Source organism: Chanodichthys erythropterus, chromosome 19 (assembly GCF_024489055.1).
Source record: "Chanodichthys erythropterus isolate Z2021 chromosome 19, ASM2448905v1, whole genome shotgun sequence".
Taxonomy (NCBI): Eukaryota; Metazoa; Chordata; class Actinopteri; order Cypriniformes; family Xenocyprididae; genus Chanodichthys; species Chanodichthys erythropterus.
This window is the reverse complement of record NC_090239.1, coordinates 14,155,426-14,177,755: the sequence shown is the minus strand read 5'-3', so window position 1 is coordinate 14,177,755 and position 22,330 is coordinate 14,155,426. Positions and strand designations below refer to the sequence as shown.

Below are 22,330 nucleotides of genomic sequence, written 5' to 3'. Positions count from 1 at the left end.
AATGGCTAAAATTAAAATATTGTGCTTTTTTTTGTCTTTTTATTTATGCAGCTCGGTTAGTGATTCTCAACTGGGAGTGTGCATTGTTAAACCCATAAAATTACAAATCAATATAAAATATTAGGTTGACAATTTGTGTGAATGACACTTGTAGAGAACTATTTACGCACATACACTACTGTTCAGTAGTCTGGAGTCCGTAACACATTATTTTGAAAAACATGAAAGCGACAGTACAAAGATTCCTATTTCACATAAATGCTGTTCTTTTGAACTTTATGTTCATCAAATAATCTTTGAATTGTGTTTTCACAAAAATATTAAGCACAACAACTGTTTTTAACATTGATCAGCATCTTAGAAGAATCATGTGACACTGAAGCAAGTAATAGCTGCTGAAAGTTAAAACATTTAAAATTATATCACCACAAATTCTTGAACAGTAGTGTACATGGATAAATATAAATATAATACACTGTAAAACTCAAGTTCAGAATACTCAAATGTTTTCAGGTAATGAGTTTTCTCAAATATTTTAAGTAAACCAACTAATTTTTCAAGTTAGTAGAACCTAAAATTTTTATAACAAGTGGGGCGGGGCCGAGAGCAGTGGAAGCAAAGCGAGGCCATTGTGGTGCACAGGTGTCTCTCATTAACAATCACATCACCTTCGCTCCCACAGTTCTCAGCCTCACCCAACTCATCATAATGTTAATTACATACAGTTCATTTACATAAACATCACATTCAGATCTTGGTTAAATGTTAGATAGCAAATAACACATGCTATTATAACTATCAAAGAGATTTTCATTATATTTTTGCATGTATATAATCAAACAACATTCAGTATATGTGGTCTTAAAGTCCTCCTGAAATCAAACTGTAAGTTTTTCAGTTTTTAGTATGAATATGTTAGCCATAATGTTATGAATAAGCTGGTGTGTTCCAAAACAATTACAAAATTCGCATTTAGGAGATATAAGCATTCAAAACTTTTGGTCTCTCATTTCCGCTAAAATGCATCATGGAATTTCATGACATCACATCGCACTTCAGCTTCTCATCAAATCTTCTGTCCAATCAAATGCTCTCTAGAATCTGAAGTCCCATCCCCTCCTACACTATCAACAGACACTGAAGCTGTGGTTGAAATTGGTCATTGGCTCACTATATAGAGAATAGGGAACGATTCAGACAGTGTAAATATGCTTTCCATTGATGCGAATGAAGTCTGTTTTCACGTTAGTATAACGTGAACCGCCGCAGCGGGAGCACAGTCTGCTCTGGCCCAGGGACACGAGAGCACAGAGTGGATCATATCCATGAGTCGGCTCACACCACGAAAGGTATCATACCCATTTAAATTCTACACAGAAGGAAAAGGGTTTTACTGAGTTTAACGACTCTGCACTGTAAAAAAAATCCCAGTAAAATTTACGGTAAAAAAAACAGCAGCTGTGGTTGCCAGAACTTTACCGTAAAAAATACAGTAGCAACGTAAAAAAAAAATCTGTTGAATTTACGGTAAAATACCGTATTTCATTAACTGATATAATGTTAATTTACCAACCTAATGAAGTACTAATATCTGTTTTGTACCTTTATAATACACTGACAGTCACCAAACACAGTGGTGATAAGAGTCACATGATGAATCAAAGTTCATCACAAGCAGCTTTTCCACAAGCTGAGAAGGACAACACTAACGTATAGAAGGAGCACACAGTGTCATTCACACACACACTAAACACCATCATGGTAACATGCATGAAATTTTAAAAATGCAATAAACATTAATTTAACAACATTAGATGTAACATAAAACCCTAACGTACATAACTAATCAGAAAAAAATAAGAAAAACTAAGAAGAAACAGTTATTTCAACGAAAATATATCAAATGTGAAGTGTCAGGCAGGGAATTGTGGGAATGTCAATTTACGTTTTTTCACTGTAAATTTTACAATGAATTGTTATTTTTCACTTCCAAAAACTGTGACTTTAATGGTATTTTACCGTAAAATTACATTAAATGTACCGTTGACAGTTTATGTGACAATTTTTCACCGCAGCATTTTTACAGTCTTTTACTGTTAAAATCACAGTCATTTTTTTACAGTGTGGCAGAGCTGTGATATAAACTAAACGCTACTGGCTATTTTAAAAAGGGGCGGGACTGTTCAATCTATCACTCTATCTTCCTGTTTCAGTTGAAATTACTTCAGCAAATTCAATAATGCTGCATGTTTTAAAACATTTCAGTGGGCCTTTAAATGTCTTGCAGCCCATCCACAACCTAACCACAGGCTCTACTCTTCACCACAATGGTAACCCTACAAAACTAACATAACAGAACCCCCTGTAAATCACAACATTAAACACTAACTTGTGTATCCCTATTTGCAAAAACAACAACAAAACACTTAATTTCAAACATTTATTTATACAGTCTGATGCAAAGAATGCTGGGAATTAGAAATCTGCTGCATCTCAACTCTATAATTTTAAGTTCAGCTTACTACAATGAAATTTTGAGTTCACGCAACTTTTTTATTAAGTACAATGAATTTTTTGTTATTTATCGTATAATACATAACAGTGATACTTTGAAAAGTGTAACATCAACCTTTAACACATTTTTCCTCCCTTCTTTTTGTCTTGTATTGTCTCCAAAGTTCAAAGCCAGAAAAAACACAACTTTAATATTACATTTCATTGTCTCATATTATTCATATTGCTCAATGCAATACTAAATTATTTTTTGCATTTCCTCCTGGAAGCATGAGAGGGACTCATTTCTCATGTACAAGAGTAGTTTGCATGACAATGCACTATTAGTTCTCCTTAAGTGTTGCAAGCAGTCCATGTCTGTGGGCCTCTGCGGTCTTTGATTACAACAGAATGAGGCACATGAAAAAGCACTCACAACAGCCCCTAATTACTCCTGTTAGGTAACAGAGATAAGTATGTCAACATTCAGCTGAGTACAGACTTTAATGACAGACTTTAAAACATTTGAGAAACCTCAGCGATTCTACAAAGACTGTGCAAATGAAGGACTTCACTAAACTAGATTTAATGCATATCATAATTGTTAAAGAGATCATTATAAAATATGAGAGAAGGGTTACATTTTTGGGTCAGGGTGTGTGAATATTTAGGTATTTATGGAAGTACAGTATGTACATTATTTATGCACATATTCAAAAGATGCTTTATGGTACTTTATAGTCTGTCTCCAACAGATGGAGACAAACGCTTCCATAAATCTGTTCCTCTGGGGTCCCGTGCTCCTTGTACCATGACCCGCACACTAACAAAATTTTCTTTTGACGAATACACATATTCATATCCACGTACTCATATAACACTCTGTCACAGAATCACAAAGGACAATTTGCCTGTGATTTGATGCGAATGGTCTTTGAGGTCCTTTAGCATTTGTTCAGCACACCTGGCGCTGGGGATGACCAGCTTCAGACTTCATATATCCACAAGGATCACTGAAAATGTTCAAATCAATTGGTCTGACACTAGGGCCGATCTCTATCCATGACCCTGTGCACGCTGCAATTACCCAAGCCCAGCTGTGGGGTCCTTTGAGACTGCTGTCCAGGGTCTCTCTCCACCCTGTCACACTCACAAACCATGCAGGACCACGGAACCAGACCTGGAGGAGAAACAAAGCACTTCAGACATTGGAAAAAACACAGCAGCTAAAACAGAGCAGGCTGGGATGTACACACACACACACACACACACACAAACACACACACACACAGGTTTGTTTTGCTATCAAAGTGAGGACAGTCCATAGGCGTGATGGTTTTTATACTATCCCCCTACACTACCCCTACTCCTAAACCTACCAATCACAGAAAACATTCTGCATTTTTATGTTTTTAATAAAACATTTAGTATGTTTTTAAAGCTATTTTAAATATGAGGACTCATAAAATGTCCTCATATTTCATGTGTAATACCCATGTCATTATACAAATTTGTGTCCTCATGAATCACCAACCCTATCCCAAACCTGCCCATCACAGAAAACTTTCTGCTATTTTAGATGTTCAAAAAAGATCTTTTTGTATGATTTATAAGCTTGTTTTGTCATGTGGACCAAAAAATGTCCCCACAAGGTCAAGATTTACTGTGATTACTATACATTTGGTCCCCACAGGTATAGTATATACTATAGTATATACATATATACAAGTATAGTATACTATAGTATATACAAGTATAGTATATACATATATATATATATTTACATTTAAATTCTTTTACTATACATAAACTTAATTTCACAAAACACAAAAACTAGAATTGAGATGATAAGGAATAAATGATGACAGAATTAGAATTTTTGGGTGAACTAATTCTTTTAGGTCATGGGTGATATGTCAGTGTTAATTTGTTAAATTAATTAGAAAGAAAAGGAAAATATTATTTTAAGAAACTTATAATTGTGTTTTATATTTTTTATAAACATTGCCTGACAGGCAACAGGTTACATTTTGTAACCATCAGTTGGGCTTTACCAAATTCCGTAATAGATCATTTGGCAGAAGAACTTAGTTTCAGTAATAAGAACTAATCTTTTAAAAATCTCATTATGGCACTTCTTGTGAATGATATCCCCCTTTTCTTTGTCGTCTTCCTTAATGACTGGCTTAAATGAAAAGCATATGATGTTTCCCCTTTTCAACTTTTTTGTCCCATTTCACTGCATGCTCCCATAATGAAAACTTAAGAAAAAAAGGAACATCTGTGGAGCAGCACTAATTATTGGGAAATATGGGAGAGAACATTCTTGGAATGGATGGGCTTCAGATCCTCTTCCAAGCACTTGTGCCCGCAGTGGTGTTGCTCGTTTCATCTTCCTGCACTCTGCTGTTGTGTCGTTCCTGCGGGGCCTTGCCAAGTGCGTCTGATATTTATTAAAGAACTGTCATGTAAAGAACAGCAGAATATGGCTGTGTGGCTCCTAAGGGTCCAAGTCAGATTGCTGGCGAGATACTGGCGGGAGTGTTTGATTTGGAAGCAACTGGGAAGGATGTTATAGCTGGATGCACTGTTATTTTTCCAAAGTCATTGTTTGATTTTAGGCGTTAAATATGCACACGGCACTTGTTCCTAGTCATGTACAACAACAAATTAGATACATCTAAAGCACAACTTCATTATTGTAGGAGATCAACCGTAATGATCTCTAATTTGCCACAGACACAAAAACCACATGAAAAAGGATGTTCAGCTGTGTTATTGATGCACAAATAAAGCCAGAGCTAAGATACAGCATGCGTTAATGAAGGACAGACTCCACAGTTGACTCCCATTTGCAAGGTCAAGTATTAATCCATTCGCTAGATTTGGAAGACATCAAAGTCTCAATGCAGAAAACCAAAGTGGCAAAAAGTATTTAAGTAAACTAATGTTTGTAAAATGAAAAATACAATGAGCTCTATAACAGGGTACCGCTAAAATGGTATGCATTTTGTTTGACATACAATGACTTTTCCTCAAAATAACACTTTTGACTTCACAATATGTACATAAATAAATTACCTGCTATATGGTGACAACAAAAATGACCTTTTAGAGTGACCTCTGACTCAAAGGAAACCCAAACGAAGAAAGTTGCAACAATATATCAGCACAAAGTTGTCTTTGGCAGTCCATGACAAATCGACAGCATCGACAAAACCAGACGGAAGGAAAGTCCACACTGTGAGGTGTCTGAAACCTGTCCCTTCCCAAAGCAGGTTTATTTTCTCAGCACAGTCTCTTCAGTGTGGGTGGCCGGTGGGAATATCTTTCCTGCTACTCCATCATCAGCTATCTTCATATGACAGCCAGTGGCATGAGCCTGTTTATTAGTCCTGCTTATAATTAGTCTTTATTGGATTAGATACCAGAGAGCAAGATTATTTTCACATGCTTGTTATCTGGTTTTATTGATCCCATAAAAAAGCAAACTTGTGGAGCTTTTTGAAACGTGCTCTTGAAATAACTTCCTTTCCCCCCTCCTTCTCTTAAAACCCAAATAAATTCCAGCATGCTCAGCAGCTGAGCCTTTTAATACGTTCATGCCTAATTAACGCACTTTTGCTGAGCATTCTGGGAAATGGTGGCGCTCTATCAGAAGAGCAAATCATCATTGTGTGTTTCTGCTTTAAATTTCAATATTCGCTTTCAGCTTCCAAATAAATCCAGACACTTCCATTCAGAAAATTAACACCCAATGAAAGAATGATTCATATACCATGAAAATGGCTCTTACAAACTGTTGCAACATATTGATCCACATATTTTGAGTCTTCCGTCAAATATACAAAATATGTTCCATCTTGACATTTTCAATAACAAGTAAGCTATTTCCATAACAAGTACAATGCTGATGTATTAACACACAATAAAATGATAAATGTAATCAGTACGCAATGAGAAAACTCTTCTAAATGTCGCCACAACTAGAATGGCTCTGGTATAAATCCTGAATACAGCATGATTGTCATTTACCAAAAAAAAAATAAATAAAATAAATAAATAATAATAATAATAAAATTGAGTAAATAATATCTATAATGACCCACAAGTTGAACATGATTTCACCAAGTACAACATCCTGGTTCAACATCTTTGTTGATCCTGGAACAACATTCCAATGAACCTATCAGATTTGAGTTAAGTTTACAGTTTATGTCAAGTTTAGGCTTAGAACCAGGATTAGGTGCTTCTACATCAGTGTTATTCACCTTTTCACTCTGATTTTAAGGATAAGTTTTGGGTAGGGTTAGGTTTAGGGGTAGGGATAGGGTTAAAGGTGCCCTAGAACTTTTTTTAAAAAGACGTAATATAAGTCTAAGGTGTCCCCTGAATGTGTCTGTGAAGTTTCAGCTCAAAATACCCAATATATTTTTTTTAATTCATTTTTTTAACTGCCTATTTTGGGGCATGATTATAAATGAGCCAATTCAGGGCTACTGGCCCTTTAATTCTCGTGCTCCACGCCCACGAAGCTCGCGCTTGCCTTGAACAGTGCATAAACAAAGTATTACCCTCAAATGGATCTTTACAATGTGTTCGTCATGCATGCGTCGGATTATGTGAGTATTGTATACTGTTATATTGTTTACATTTGATTCTGAATGAATTTGAGGCTGTGCTCCGTGGCTAACGGCTAATGCTACACTGTTGGAGAGATTTATAAAGAATGAAGTTGTGTTTATGAATTATACAGACTGCAAGTGTTTAAAAATGAAAATAGCAACAGCTCTTGTCTCCGTGAATACAGTAAGAAACAATGGTAACTTTAACCACATTTAACAGTACATTAGCAACATGCTAAACGAAACATTTAGAAAGAAAATTTACAAATATCACTAAAAATATCATGATATCATGAATCATGTCAGTTATTATTGCTCCATCTGCCATTTTTCGCTATTGTTCTAGCTTGTTTACTTAGTCTGTTGATTCACCAGTGCAGATCCAGACGTTAATACTGGCTGCCCTTGTCTAATGCCTTTCATAATGTTGGGAACATGGGCTGGCATATGCAAATATTGGGGGCGTACACCCCGACTGTTACGTAACAGACGGTGTTATGTTGAGATTCGCCTGTTCTTCGGAGGTCTTTTAAATAAATGAGATTTATATAAGAAGGAGGAAACAATGGATTTTGAGACTCACTGTATGTCATTTCCATGTACTGAACTCTTGTTATTTGACTATGCCAAGATAAATTAAATTTTTCATTCGAGGGCACCTTTAAGTCAGGTCACATTTACTCATTTGGCACTTTATACAATATAGTTTCAAAGCAGTTTTACAGTGATGATTCAATGATGCAAACAGAGTTCATTTCGGCTGTTGCAGCTCTTAAAGAAAACAGTGTCATTGTTCAGGTGAAGGCAGTTCAGTGTTGAATCAGTTCCATTCTTCAAAGATCAACAATTATTTAATTAGTTCATTTCATAAAGCAGTTCTGCAGAAAACAGTAATGTCATCATCAGGGGTGCATTTCCTGAAAGCATTGTTAGTCAACTATGGTCATAAGTCCCATTGAACTCTATTGGTACTGACGGAACTTGCGACCATAGTTCGCTTTGGGAAACGCACCCCAGTTCAGTTCTCATCCAATAGCAGTGCAGTCAAATCAATAATATTGTTGAATATTAAGTGCCCCCAACTAATCAAGCCAGAGACTGATGGCAAGGAACTCCATCAGGTGACAGAATGGAGGAAAAAACCTTTGGAGAAATCAGGCTCAGTCGGGAGGCCAGTTCTCCTCTGGCCAACAAACAAACACGGTGTGATTATGATCCAGGCTGCATCAAAAGTCAGAAATCAGATTGTGGATTGGTAGCATTCAAATATTTTATCCAAAATTGAAAACTAAATTTCAGACAGGAATATTGTTCCAGTATCAACAAAATATGTTGAACCAGGAACATATCTTACTTGGCAAAATCACAGTGATCATATAATCGCACAGTGTGTATAAATGACAACGCCAAATCACTTGAGAATTTCAAGACATTGAAATGACGTTGTTCTGCACAATCTCACTTCCAGTAACCTTGGATCTGATTTGATTAAATAAATAAATACTTTTGGAAAACTTGCAATCTGGATTGTAACAAAGTGAATCAGAGAACAATGACGCACTATATTTCTCAATAATATTCTCTCATAACTGAGCTTGTAAGCACTGTCCATATATTTCTCCTACAAATCCATTTGCTTCATCAAAATGAGTTTAATGGCTTTTGGTTATTTTTCCTCACCATGCTAGCTGCAACTACACTACCAGCCTGTGTGCATATCTTGTAAAAAGCATCAGTGGATAAATATTGAGTAGGTGATCATTGTTTACAACTGCACTTGTGGCAGCTCTGTTACTGCACATAGAGTGGTTAAAGAGTGGTTAACACATGGACCCAGCGGTCAGCAAGGTTTGCCGAGTCTCACAATAAAACCACAGCTGAGGTTTCCAGTGCTCTTAAACTCAAATGAACTCTTTAAAAACATGATTTAGTCTTGGAAGTGTGTTTTAGTATGATTCATCTAGTCATGGCTTATTTAAACATTTAATGTGCTTCTATTTCTGTGAATTTTTCAGACTATTGTTTTTTTGTATGAAAAATGTGCTACCAATGGAAATGAAAGTGACTTGGCAGATTGAGATGTGAGGTATTACTGTACTATTGTCGATTCATAATCTGCAGGGGAGCTGTACTTAGCTGTACAGATAAAATATGATCCATAAATGTTTTTCTTCAGTAATGTTGCGCAAATTCTTCATTTATAATAATATTTGTTAGGACTGTATTTCTAAATGAGACCAGTTCAGTTCCCAGGACAGCTGAAAATGGTGTAATCTACGCATTTGATTGTAGAAATCACTGATGATTTGTGCAAAACTGCTCCATTTACCACATATTACATCTGTACACACTAACTATCTATATCCTCTTGGCAGGCTTTATGAAATGTTATTATGACTACATCCCTTAGAGTATTCCCTAAGCTTTTTGCTGACTAGTTGTGTGTGAAAAATTGCCCCAATTATCACAAGAACATTTTCACATTTTATTATGACCCATGTAAGATATTGAAAATAAATGTTAAGTGACACAAGTGAAGCAATAGATGTTGTTAAAAACAAATAATAATAATCATTATTATTATACAAGATTTAACCGTGAATCTAGTGGCAAAAACTTATTAGCAGGGGCCGAGAGCATTTTTTATTTTTGCAAGAATAACGTTTCTGCTCAACTTTGACCCTGTTCCTTTATCTAAAAACTTTTAATGCTCAGCTGCAAGTCAGTATGTTTGCATTTCATATGCATTGAGAGTCTAGCCCTGTCAGTCCAGATGAGTTAAATGCTTTGTTTATGTGGCTTTGACATAGTGTTACCCTTTTTTCCTTCTTTATACAAATATCTTTTGCTGGCAGCCCTTTTAAATCTGGAACACATCTAAGTGTTATTTATGCTCAAGCTGCTATCTTGATAAAGCATGCCTGGAGACTGTGTTTTCTGTGCACAAACCCAAAGTGATATAAAAACAGCCAGTGAATGACAGGGAAAGAACATAGGCTACAATCAGACTGGGCCTGTGGTGACACTGACACTGTGATCCTTCTTTTTCTTCATGATGACAGGACAAAAAGAAGAGTCACAACAGCCAGGATCTCAAAAGAATTCCATCTATCCTGCCAAAGTGGTTTCCAAGCTTAAAAGATTGGCCGGACACAATGTATCAGAGTAGCATTAGAAGTTGTTGCTCAACCAGTCTCATGCATACTGACAATTGTTTGCTTAGCTTAAAGTATTTTCATGCAGAATCAAATAATGCAATAGAGAGGAGAAGCAGAACTTACAGTATGCCATAAAAGAGTAGTAGGCTAATATCCTTTCAAGGTTTTTGTTTGTTTGGGCTCCCTCAAGAGGGCAGTGTTTGTACAAAGCGATGCATTTAACGCTAATGTGAGGCAGTTATGTGACATAAAGCATCTGCATATTGTGCGTGTTCCATTGCTTATACAAATTAAGTCTTTAAAAATATACCAGACTGATCATGTATATGTTCACACAATAATAGAGTCAAAGAAAGAGGGGGATGGGGTCGTAAAATGAGTCTTTTTTCATACAAGTATAGGCCTATATAAGGTTTTCAAAAGTTATGATTAAACTCATTAGTCATAGCACGTAAAATTCGACAAATACGATATAAAAACACAAGTCACGTTTTCCATTGGGATCGGGCAGGATATCGCAAAACGTTAGTAGCCTATTCTGTTTAAATGTCACAACATATTACAATTCGTGTTGCGCTTGAAAAATATCAACAAACTTTGTCTGCTGAAAGATAATTTAGCAGAAAATTCCTTTTTAAAAAGTCGAATTTCTTATAAACGTGTAAAAATTAGCTACTCGTTCAGATAATTGTAGGCCATAGTTTGCAAACAAAACAACAACAACAATTATGAAGTAGAATTGTAGGATATAAAAATATAGGAATACAGCAAATATGTAATTTTAAAGAAAGAGAAGGTCTGTCCAAACTTCCGACTGTATTTTATGTGAAGTTTCGAAGTGAAGACAATAGCACACGACACATGATGAAAAAGAGCAGTAAAGACACTGTTTCATTCCTGGTAAAAATAAATAAATAAATAAATAAAAATAAATAGATGACTTTCCTCTTTCCAAGTTGACCTTAGACTGCGCGTGCCCCTTCCTTCCTATCAGTTTCTGAATGAGCTGCTTTGCCTAAATCCCTCCCACTTCGTGTAAGCGCTAAATTATCTCAGTTTTTTTCCCCCCAAACCTGTGGTACTTTAAAAAGGAAAGCCTCTCACGAAGAGAAGAAAACCGGTTAGAGTTTGCCCGCTGAACGTCTCGTTCTCTAGCTATTTTAGTATGCAGGTGTCTCTAGCGCTCGTGCACTGCAGCGCGCGACTGTTGCTGCTGCTGCTGCTACAGGGATGTTTCACAGCTGCGCACGGATGGAGGGCTTTAAAAAATGATGCTACAGAAATTATACCAGAATACACGGAGGACACGAATAAACCCGAGGAGCAGATACAACTTTCTGACAATAACACAATGAACCGGGCTAAGAACGGAGGAAGGAGGTCATCAGCCAACTCACGTACTTATGGTAAGTAACAAGAAACAGATCTTTAATTAATAGTATTGAGCTCTATCAAAATAGATCAACACCAACATAAGCTATGAATTTGTACCTAAATAGTCAATAGAATAAGATCTATAAAAAGTTTTCCTTTTAAGTTAATAAACCCCAGTGCTGCTGTGCTGTTATTTTTTAACTTAGTTATTTTTTTTATTTCATCTATTTGATTAAGCAAGCACATTAGTGATTAGATATTTTAAGTGGACAAGTACAGATTGTAAAATATATCTGAACACTTTATCTGGGATATGCTGCTGTTAGTGAGCGTTTGCATGTTTGCAAGTTTGCAAGTTAAAGAAATAAATATAATTAAACCATTTCCACTATAGATCTTGAGACCTACACTGTTTTATTATCTAAAACGGATTAGACATCAGCAACTGAAAAGTTCATGGGGTGACTAAAGTAAACAAGCCTATCTGTAAAAATATTTGCGCCAATAATTTGTTAAACCAATGACTTTAAACATTCACCCTGTATTTTATAGTGTAATGTATATAGGCTACACATAGAATCATTATTAACCTCCTGGATATCCTGTATTGGCTCTAAATAGATGTGCCGCTTTTAAATAAAAGCTCTAATTCAGAAAGAACATATGCCGCTCCACCTTTTCACCAGCCCAAGTGATACACTAACTTCGATAACCCCTTTTTTGTTGCTGTATCCCCAATTTTACATAATTAGACAAGGTCTGCCTTTCCATAACCATCTAATTGCAACAGTATGGTTTCAGGTTAGCTGAAAATGTGAGAAGTTATTCTAAGGGGTCATTTCTTCGGGGCATTGCCATGCAAATGACTCCCACCTGTGAAAAGTAAAACTACTGTGAATTCAAACCAACAGTAGTTCTAACAATGTACAATGTGTGTTTGTGTATGTGAATGTCAGAATTAAAAAAAGGGGGGTGTTTTCACACTTGGTCCCTTTCAGGGGGTCTGAGTTTGGTTCTTTTAAAATGACTCAAGTATGAAAACACCCTTGTTTCCAGAACACAAATCAAGACTTTGGACTAAAGTAAAGTCTTGGGAAGTTTGTTTGAGTAATTGGAATGACTAAATTTATTGCTAAATAAATACACAGATTACCTCCAAAAATAATAATAAGCGATCCTCCATGAACAGAGTAATGAAATTATCACAATAATAGGTAATAAAAATAATGAAGGATTGAGCAATTTGTAAAGTCAACTAAAGAGGCAAGATAATTCCAAAGAGGCTCACTAATTATGTCAGTGAGCAGTTCTAAAATGATGTTGTATTTCAGCATAAGGAAACAGTTATCAAGCCAAGCATGAACGTTATACTCGCTCGTCAGGGGGTGGGATGGGGTAGAGAAAGAATCACACTCTCATGTGCTGCTCTTGAAGAGGTGACGTGTGTATTTTCTCTGGTGGTCAGTGTGGGGTCATGTTGAGATATGTTCATCTTCCTCTGGATCTCTTCCAGCTCCTCATAAAACATCAGATCAGATTTTCTGAGAATCAGGGGAGGCTGAACCTGAACTCATCACACACATAAATCCTTTGTTCTTCTCCATGAGGGGAGCTAAAGAATTAAATAGATCTTTCCACTCCCAGTTTAATCTTTTTAACTGACACATAAAATGCGAAAAATGAATGAAGACATTTTTGATATTGTTTGAGGAGTTTTAGCGAGATCACATTCAGTTCAAAGATTGCTGCAAAACATTTACCTCTTACCCAGACAGAAGTCTCTCGATCCAGTTCACAAGAAGTCAGTCTGTTTTGAACTTAGGTTGTTTAGTGTCTGTGGGTTTCTAATTGATTGTGTTTCTCATCAATTCCAGCCTCAAACAAAAGAGCACATCTACCACAAATTAGTGGCCAAATCCAGACCAGATTAAAAATACAAAACATTGAGCCGATATGAAAAGATTTTATCATGCATTTCCTCTCGGGTTGGACGCACAACAGATTTTTCTGGGAAACTTGACAAAACACAATAAAGTCAACTTTAGGAAATTTACTTAAAGCCTGTGTATATAACAAAACATGAAAATTAAAATCGCTTTGTTTATCGTAGCTGTGAACAATCCAAAACCCAGTATGTCATACGAGTTATAATAACTAGTATTGGTAGCTGCGTTTTATTTAAGATGCATCCCTAAACCATATTGTAAACATTTAACTAACCTCTTCTGGTTTTGCTCTCTTTCTCAGGAGCCTCGGAACTAAGCTGTAGGGAGCTGCGTTCTACCCGCTACGTTACTGATGGATCTTGCCGTAGCGTCAAACCTGTGAAGGAACTGGTGTGTTCCGGTCAATGCCTTCCAGCTCATCTCATGCCAAACTCAATTCTAAGGGGGAAATGGTGGAGAAGCAGCTCCTCCGATTACCGCTGCATCCCTGCTCACTCCCGCACTCAGCGGATACAACTCCAGTGTCCGAACGGACCAAACCGGACATACAAAATCCGAGTAGTCACGTCTTGCAAGTGCAAACGCTACACTCGCCATCACAACCAATCGGATGTCAAGGAGTTGCCCTCTAAGAAGCCACGGCGCAATAAGAAGCACCGCAGCAAAGTGCCCTCAGTCAACAGCAATTCGTACTGAAAAGTTGAACTGATACAGAAACACTCTCTTGCACACATACAAATACACCTATATACATATGCACACATATTTCAGAAACTGCAATCCAAGGGAAGGAATACACACATTAGCATTTGTTGGCGTGCCAAGAAGTTTCCAATGTATTTCAGATGTCTCAATGTTTGTATGTGCTCTTGAGCCTAAATATTCCCAGTTTAATCGCAGAATGCCAGTGGACTAATGGATGTTTGAGTGAAAAGACATATGCCATTATGTGAGATTTGTTCAGGGAATGTGATAGTTCATGATGTTTTGAGGGAGGAGGAGTTACTCCACATATTCTTACCCAAGCAGTTCATTTCAAGTTTGAAGTTCATTGAAAGGGTAAGCTAACGTACGGGCAAACACACTGAGCGCTCAACCAACCCACCAAGCACTCATGTGAATGTTTTTGTACCAGATTTGTCCTCCTCTTTTGGGACTTGGAGCAGCATATGATTTGACCGTCCAGCCGTGTCGGGCCCAAAAGACACACCGCTGCTGACAGATCGCTGAGGCCCAGAATTCTTAACCTTGGTCAATTTTACCAGCCCACGAGTCCTCTCGACAGGCTGGGGAGCCGAGCCAGTCACCATGTGAGTTTCTGCAACTTCACATTTCCACAAGAAACTGATCGGAACTGGCAGTTAGAGCCGCGCTACGGAGAGTTCGAAAAGTTGTGTCAACCCTCCACGGTCCAAGTCCCCGGAGGTCAAGAACCGCAAACGATATTCCTGTGACTTGTCCTAATTACCAAATAGTTCCATTCCTGTGTTTAGGATTTGAGTCATAAAAAGCCATTTCCTCTAGACATGGTCAGTTCCTGTTTGTTAGAACACTCGAAAAAGAGGCCCACATGTGCACAAGAATCTGTAGAAATTCCTCGCGGGCAAAAAAACCTTTCTGCACCTTCCTTCAATGGAAACCATTTGGAGATATTCAGCTATCTGCAATCGCTAGCAGGTTACCTACATCCATTACTGAAGTCTTCAGCAAAGATGTCATCCTTCCCGTCTCCTCATCTGACCGGAAACGAAGAGACAAATAAGTGAACCAAACTCTGAAATTGTGGGATGGATGCTGATTTTACACAGGATAAAGAGATTATGATAATGCCAATTGTTCAACATTTTCTGCTCATGACTTACCCACCTCTTTTTTTTTTCATTTTTTTTTTTTCATTGCTGATAATATTTGCTTATTTTTCAATTGTGTATTTAAAATAGCAACTGGAAGGGATTTTTATAATGTAAGCAGACTTGCCATGAATAGCAACTTGTATATACTGTACCTGTGTGGTCTCATTGAGCGGTATCCTCCTCCATGAATGGATCCACTCTCTATCTGACCAAAAGACTGTTACAAAGAATGAACTGCATATTTATTTTTTCAATGTCATCATTTAAATTATTTATGCAATCTTTTTGTAGAAAATAATAGCCATTATTGTACTATATGTAATTATAGCGACGAAAAAGAGTACATAAATAAAGTTAAGCAACGTATATATGTGAAAAGAAGTGTGTTTGTTATCATTCTTGTCAGACTGCTTTGACAAATCCTTTCTCCTGTTGGGCCGTGCCCGCACGCTAAATCCGATCCTCAATGAGCCCTCTGTAAACAATATTCCGCAATTAGGAAGTAGAGGCTTTGTAGCACTTTGGAATGTCTAAGACACCTTTACAAAAGGCGAGAAAAAGAAAGAATCTCCTCGTCAGACGGGAACAGTACAGTCACAACAGAAAAAGCTCTTTTTGTCCGGTATGGTGAACTCAACCCACAGGCCTCCATTCATCTATTTATTTGTTTAAGCTTGCACAGTCTGAGCCATAGATTGACAACAAAATGTGTATTGGTCAACTTGTTTTAGTCCTTCTAATCTTGTCTCTTGCTCTCTCATGATGAAATTCCCTCCATTAATCTAACTGGGTCCAGGCTGCTCAGTACACAAAAGTCTCAATGCTCGAAACCAAACATGAATGTTTATATACTCTTACAGTATGGCTAAAAGATGAATATTAGCAAACTTTGAGAAAACATTCTAAACGAAATGATTTTCATTTCTTGTTCGACTATACAACATCTATTGGGAACATATTTTACCGCAATTCTAATATGATCGTCCCAAATTCATGGCCACTTGACATGCCATGCTTTTGCTCAAAAGTAGCTGGCAGGCAGAAGCATTTCCAAGTAATTCAAGAACAAGTGCTTGAATGTCACATGAGCAGTTCCTAAATAAATTGATGCTGACAAAGCATCTGACCTGAGTTACGGTCCCTGTTTGCAGTCGTTACTCAGCAGGGACCTGGCACGGACCTCCACAGCCACAGGGAAAGCGGGAGTGTGTGAGAGAGGTCAGCTGGGACTCACTCCTCAGTGTGTGTTTAACACTTTTATGCCTGCTCCACAGTATCTCAGACGCCACAGCACTGCTCAGACACTTAACTCCTCCAGAAACCTTGTCAGCCAGAGCAGACAATATCTTGTATATGCTAAAATTGATTCTTAACCATTCTTTTGTCCTTGGGTCAAGTTTGACCTGTTTTTGCTAAAGAATATGCTATAAATACAGTAGTTTCTGATACTGGAACATTGGCTATGGGACAATTTTTTTTTAAAATAACTAATCCTTCTTCTCTGTTTATGACATTAATTGATATCTTACATAACTAAAAAACAATTTCAAGCATGAAAGGTTTTTATATTAATATATACTTAAATATACTGCTTTTGCAAATGAAATGGAGCTGCTGTGTTCTATCCCATGAAATTCAAGAAGTGCTTGAGTTTGCATAGTGTCTAAATAAATTCATGCTGACAAAGTAGTCGACAGATTGGCTACATCAGTCATTAATGAAGGCACTGATGTTCTTCCAAATATAGGCCAAAAAAATCCCATCTGATCAGTTGCCTTACATTTTATGTTAGAAATGGTTTTTGCCAAAAGCCAAAATACATCATCTTTCTGTGATGATTGCTCTGTTAGCTGGGATTATGTTGTAAGTTTTGGCTCAATCAAAAAAAGTAAAGGTCAAATTCTCACAAATAATTGTTTGAATCTTAAGTTTCCTTTTAGACTTGCATAATGACCCAACTATTGCCATCAACATCCAAGTTTTATATACAGTATTGACCAATAGTGCTGTCCGGCCTAGGACAATTTACATCGTCACCATTTAAAAAAAAAAAAAAAAAGATTTTGTAAGCATATTGCGTAGTTGTGATGGAGTCAACTGTTTTATTTGTGATAACGCAATGAAACATGCCAAGTTGTGTGGACATAAATTTTGGTCAGGCTGTCATACAAAGAAATTATGAACACATGCAAAAACGAGAGAGAACCAATGAAATATTAACAACTGATTCTGTTTTTTTATTTTTTATTTTTTTTTTTGGCTTAGTAAAATAAAAACTGTAGCAAATAGTAATTTTATATTAAATAATTTTTTTTTATATGAAAATATGTGGTTGAAATTAACCAGGAAAAGGGGCACATTTAGCTGAAGCCTTTTCTTCTTCTTCTTCTTTTTTTTTTTTTTTTTGACAGCACAATGCACTTTGGGACTACAAAAGAAGAAGAAGAAGAAACAGAGTTCAAGAAGTTTTTAAATGAGTTTTCAATTTGGGTTGAAATTGATCCAAGGATCAGGCGGGTGCAGTAGGAGGGTTAGGAAAATGAGGAGGCTATAGAAAACCTTAAAAGTGTCATTTAACCCTGTTATCCACTTGACTATAATGTATTAAAGACATTCATTGTTGAATAAGTCATTGCTTAACCTAAGATGACGTCTTTACCTACATGGTACATGGCAGACTTCCAACACATGATGGTGATTAAGTAAATCTCACTGAACCACTCCAGAATGTCACTTCCTCCTGGTCAGACTGCATGCATGCAAAATTAAAGACACTGTTTTTGCACTGCAAATTAAATGTTACAAAGCTGCTGTGTACTAAACCATGAAACTCAAGAAGTGCTTGAGTTTGCATAATACCTAAATATATTCATGCTGTCGATAGATTGCCTACTTCAGTCATTAATAGAGGCACTGATCGTCTTCCAAATGAAGGCTAAAAAAAACCCATCTGATCAGCTGATTTACATTTTATGTCAGAGTAGATGGTTTGTGCCAAAAAAATATATCATCTTTCTGTGATGATTGCTCTGTTAGCTGGGATGATGTTGTAAGTTTTGGCTCAATCAAAAAAAAAAAAAGAAAAGAAAAAAAAAGTAAAGGCCAAATTCTTACAAATAATTGTTTGAATCTTAAGTTTCCTTTTAGACTTGCATAATGGCCCAACTATAAACATCGTTGTCCAAGTTTTTCCTAGGGTGGGTATATTTACTGAGCAAAATATTATATAAAAGAAGCAGGACTTTGTCAGGAGCCCAAACCTAAGAAACAAGGAAAGAGATTCCACAACATACAATGCGTCGCAAAAGTTTGAGGCCACACTGAAGACCTGGGTTTTAAAATTTAATTTAGATCTGAAAATAAACATATAGAAGTGAAGTGTTTTACATTTTTCAAAATGCTCAAGAAGAAATGTTTTTTTTTTTATTGTTTTTGAAAGAAGTCTCTTATGCTCACTTTTAAAATGTCATTTGTTCCTGTAATGACCAAGTTGAATTTTCTGCAGCCATTACTCCAGTCTTCAGTGTCACATGATCCTTCAGAATTCATTCTAATATGCTGATTTGGTGCTCAATAAACATTTCTCATTATTATCAGTGTTAAAAATTGTCGTGCTGTTTCACAACCATTTTCACAACCATGTTTTTTCAGTGTGTAAACCCTGATATATATTTTTCCAATTCAGGATTTTTTGATGAATACAAAACAAAACAAAACAACAATAATGAGATTCACACACCTGGAAACAATAAAACCAATGGCAAAAGGAAACAAAAGACAGGAAAAAAGGCCATAATATAAAGCAAAATATAAGGACATGTATGCAATACATGCTATTGGATGCATTACTAGGGATTGCTTTAACTCAAAACATTTAATGCACAAGTCAGTCTGCCTAAATCCTCGATTCAAGGCACTCCAGACAAGAATCTAATAAAGAATCTAAACACATGTGGGCTATGACAGATGCATTTGGATATGGATGTTCAGCCACTCCCTTATCAGGACATAGGAACTAACAGCTTCAAACAAATCCAAAGCAGAGCAGCACTTGGCATAGACCTGGGAATATGGGAAGTGTTATAGAGGACAGAGAGAGTGGGATCTGGTGGCGGCGAGGGGGCATCTGAGGGAAAGGCCAGGGTCAGGGCAGAAAGGAGAGACTGGAGCCACTCAGCATGTCCTCCATCACACCCCCCACTAAAAGGCTTTTAAGTGTCCACTGCTCACTGGATTCAAAGAACGGATCCTGGGTCTAAGAGTGGAAAAGGGCCACCTATCAGTGATCCATGAAGGATGGCTCAGTGGGAAATTCGGGTGGGGGGGGGGGGGGGGGAACGGATGTGTCCAGGGGTGGATGGTAGCATCACGGGTCAGTAGTGTTCGATGAGCCTTGACCGTCCCAACCAAGTGGCAGCATCCGATGTAGGCCAAAGATATGCAGCGGGAAAAGAAACCAGATAGTCCATAAACTCAAAACAAATATGCACTGGTTGACATTTTGTGTCTCAATTGTCACCAATATGGCAAAAAACCTGGAAGTTTCTTGTAGAAACACACCAAGCGGGGGCAAACAGACTCTGCGCAACATGTTTGTGTGGGAAGAGAGGTAACATTCGTATCAGTGCTAACCGCAGGGCTTGCCAGCTGGGTGTCGAGTCTTGGCTTTGGATTGCAGTTTGTTTGTTTAAAAGATTACAATCCATCCAAGTCAAACAGACACCTTGAACATAACCCAGCTCTGCCAATAAACACATGCCAAATGGTGTGTGTACTGCACTGAGCACTCTTGCATCAGAGGGGAAGGAGAAAGGCCAGGTAAAGGCCACCATACGCCTGTGTGACATCAACATATGATGTCATGGCTACCAATATACAGAAAGTTGAAATGATTACATATAATAATTCTACAGCTTAGGCAGTTAACATAAGCACAGTCTCATGTTTATGGAAAGTCTCATATAGTCTTCATTATGTTTGGATCTTTGTGTGACATATTCTGGAACGGCATGTCTTGAGCAACAACATCAAATGAAATCAGTTTTATTCTTTCTGTCTAGACAGGAAAATATTACAGAGCAATTGTCTATTCTCTTGAGGTGATGATACAACTTTTTGAGTAAATTTGCAGAGCAATGTTGCTTGGGCACTTTCTCAATGATAATGAGCAACAAATTTCTATCTGGATAATTTAGAATGGTCGTGGGCAATTTTTTGAGAACCTCCATTTAGAATGTTAGCAGCCGGTCACGTGACCAGCTTGGAAATTTCAGGAAAAATTAAAACAAGATGGCGGCCTCTCAGCGGCAGAGGAGCGAAGAAAGGTAGCGTGAACTTATATCTTTTTACATTGGTAAGTTGTCATGTGTCAACCCAAAACAGGGAATTTACCTCATTTAATGCTTTAAATACCAACAGGTGTTTTATTTTAATTTTAATTGTGTGTAGGCTGTAATTTAGCCATCAAATGTTTTCAGTTAAATACTAAAAAGATGCGCTCTGTTTAAAGGTGCCATCGAACGTTTTTTTAGGTGTCCCCTGAATGTGTCTGTGAAGTTGCAGCTCAAAATACCCCATAGATGTGTTTTAATAATTTTTTTTAACTGCCTATTTTGAGGCATAATTAGAAATGCGCTGATTCAGGCTGCGGCCCCTTTAATTGCTCGCGCTCTCCGCCCCCTCCCGAGCGCTCGACTCTATCATTGCATAAACAAAGTTCACACAGCTAATATAACCCTCAAAATGGATCTTTACAAAGTGTTCGTCATGCAGCATGTCTAATCGCGTAAGTATGGTATTTATTTGGATGTTTACATTTGATTCTGAATGAGTTTGATAGTGTGCTCCGTGGCTAATGGCTAATGCTACAATGTTGGAGAGATTTATAAAGAATGAAGTTGTGCTGCAAGTGTTTAATAATGAAAATAGCGACGGCTCTTGTCTCCGTGAATACAGTAAGAAACGATGGTAACTTTAACCACATTTAACAGTACATTAGCAACATGCTAACGAAACATTTAGAAAGACAATTTACAAATATCACTAAAAATATCATGTTATCATGGATCATGTCAGTTATTATTGCTCCATCTGCCATTTTTCGCTATTGTCCTTGCTTGCTTACCTAGTCTGATGGTCCAGCTGTGCACAGATCCAGACGTTAATACTGGCTGCCCTTGTCTAATGCTTGAACATGAGCTGGCATATGCAAATATTGGGGGCGTACATATTAATGATCCTGACTGTTACGTAACTGTAGGGTGTATGGCACATGAAAGTAGCTTTTGACGTGATCGACGTGGGTTCGAATCCGCCTTTTGCCAAACTTGCTTTTTATATTTAATAAAAACTGAGAAAATATTTGAAAAGTTGAAATAAAGTGCCTAACAAGTGTTTAAAAGAAAGTATTTATTGGGTTGGCAATAGATTTGCTCCTCTCTAATTGGTTGTGCCAACTGTCCATTGCTCTAATTAGTTGGCCTGTGTCTCTCCAGGTTGCCTGTTTACAGCAACATTGCCCAACAACATTACTCAAAAAGTTGCCCCGTGTATCATCACCTTTAGTGACAATCATCACTAGCTTGTATTTCAGTATGGCCCGTATGGCTTTAGTTCTCTCTTATGAGAATAGCATGGGCTTTAAAGGGTTAGTTCACCCAAAAATTAAATTTCTGTAATTTATTACACACCCTCTTGTTGTTCCACACCTGTAAGACCTTCGTTCATCTTCGGAACACAAATTAAGATATTTTTTATGAAATCCGAGGGTATCTGACGTACCACAGATAGGCATCAACGCCATTGCACCTTTTGACGCCCAGAAAGGTAGTTACAAACATAGTCAATGTGACTGCAGTGGTTCAACCTTAATGTTATAAAGT

General features: G+C 37.2%; 1 protein-coding gene across 1 annotated transcript; it reads left to right on the top strand.

The window, feature by feature from the left end:
- The first annotated feature begins 11,375 nt into the window (after positions 1–11,375).
- Positions 11,376–15,808, top strand: sost (sclerostin). Its single transcript, XM_067369396.1, has 2 exons — positions 11,376–11,682; positions 13,898–15,808. Exons 1-2 carry the CDS (start codon positions 11,442–11,444, stop codon positions 14,290–14,292), a joined length of 636 nt encoding a protein of 211 aa, XP_067225497.1. The 5' UTR covers positions 11,376–11,441; the 3' UTR covers positions 14,293–15,808.
- The last annotated feature ends 6,522 nt before the right edge of the window (positions 15,809–22,330 follow it).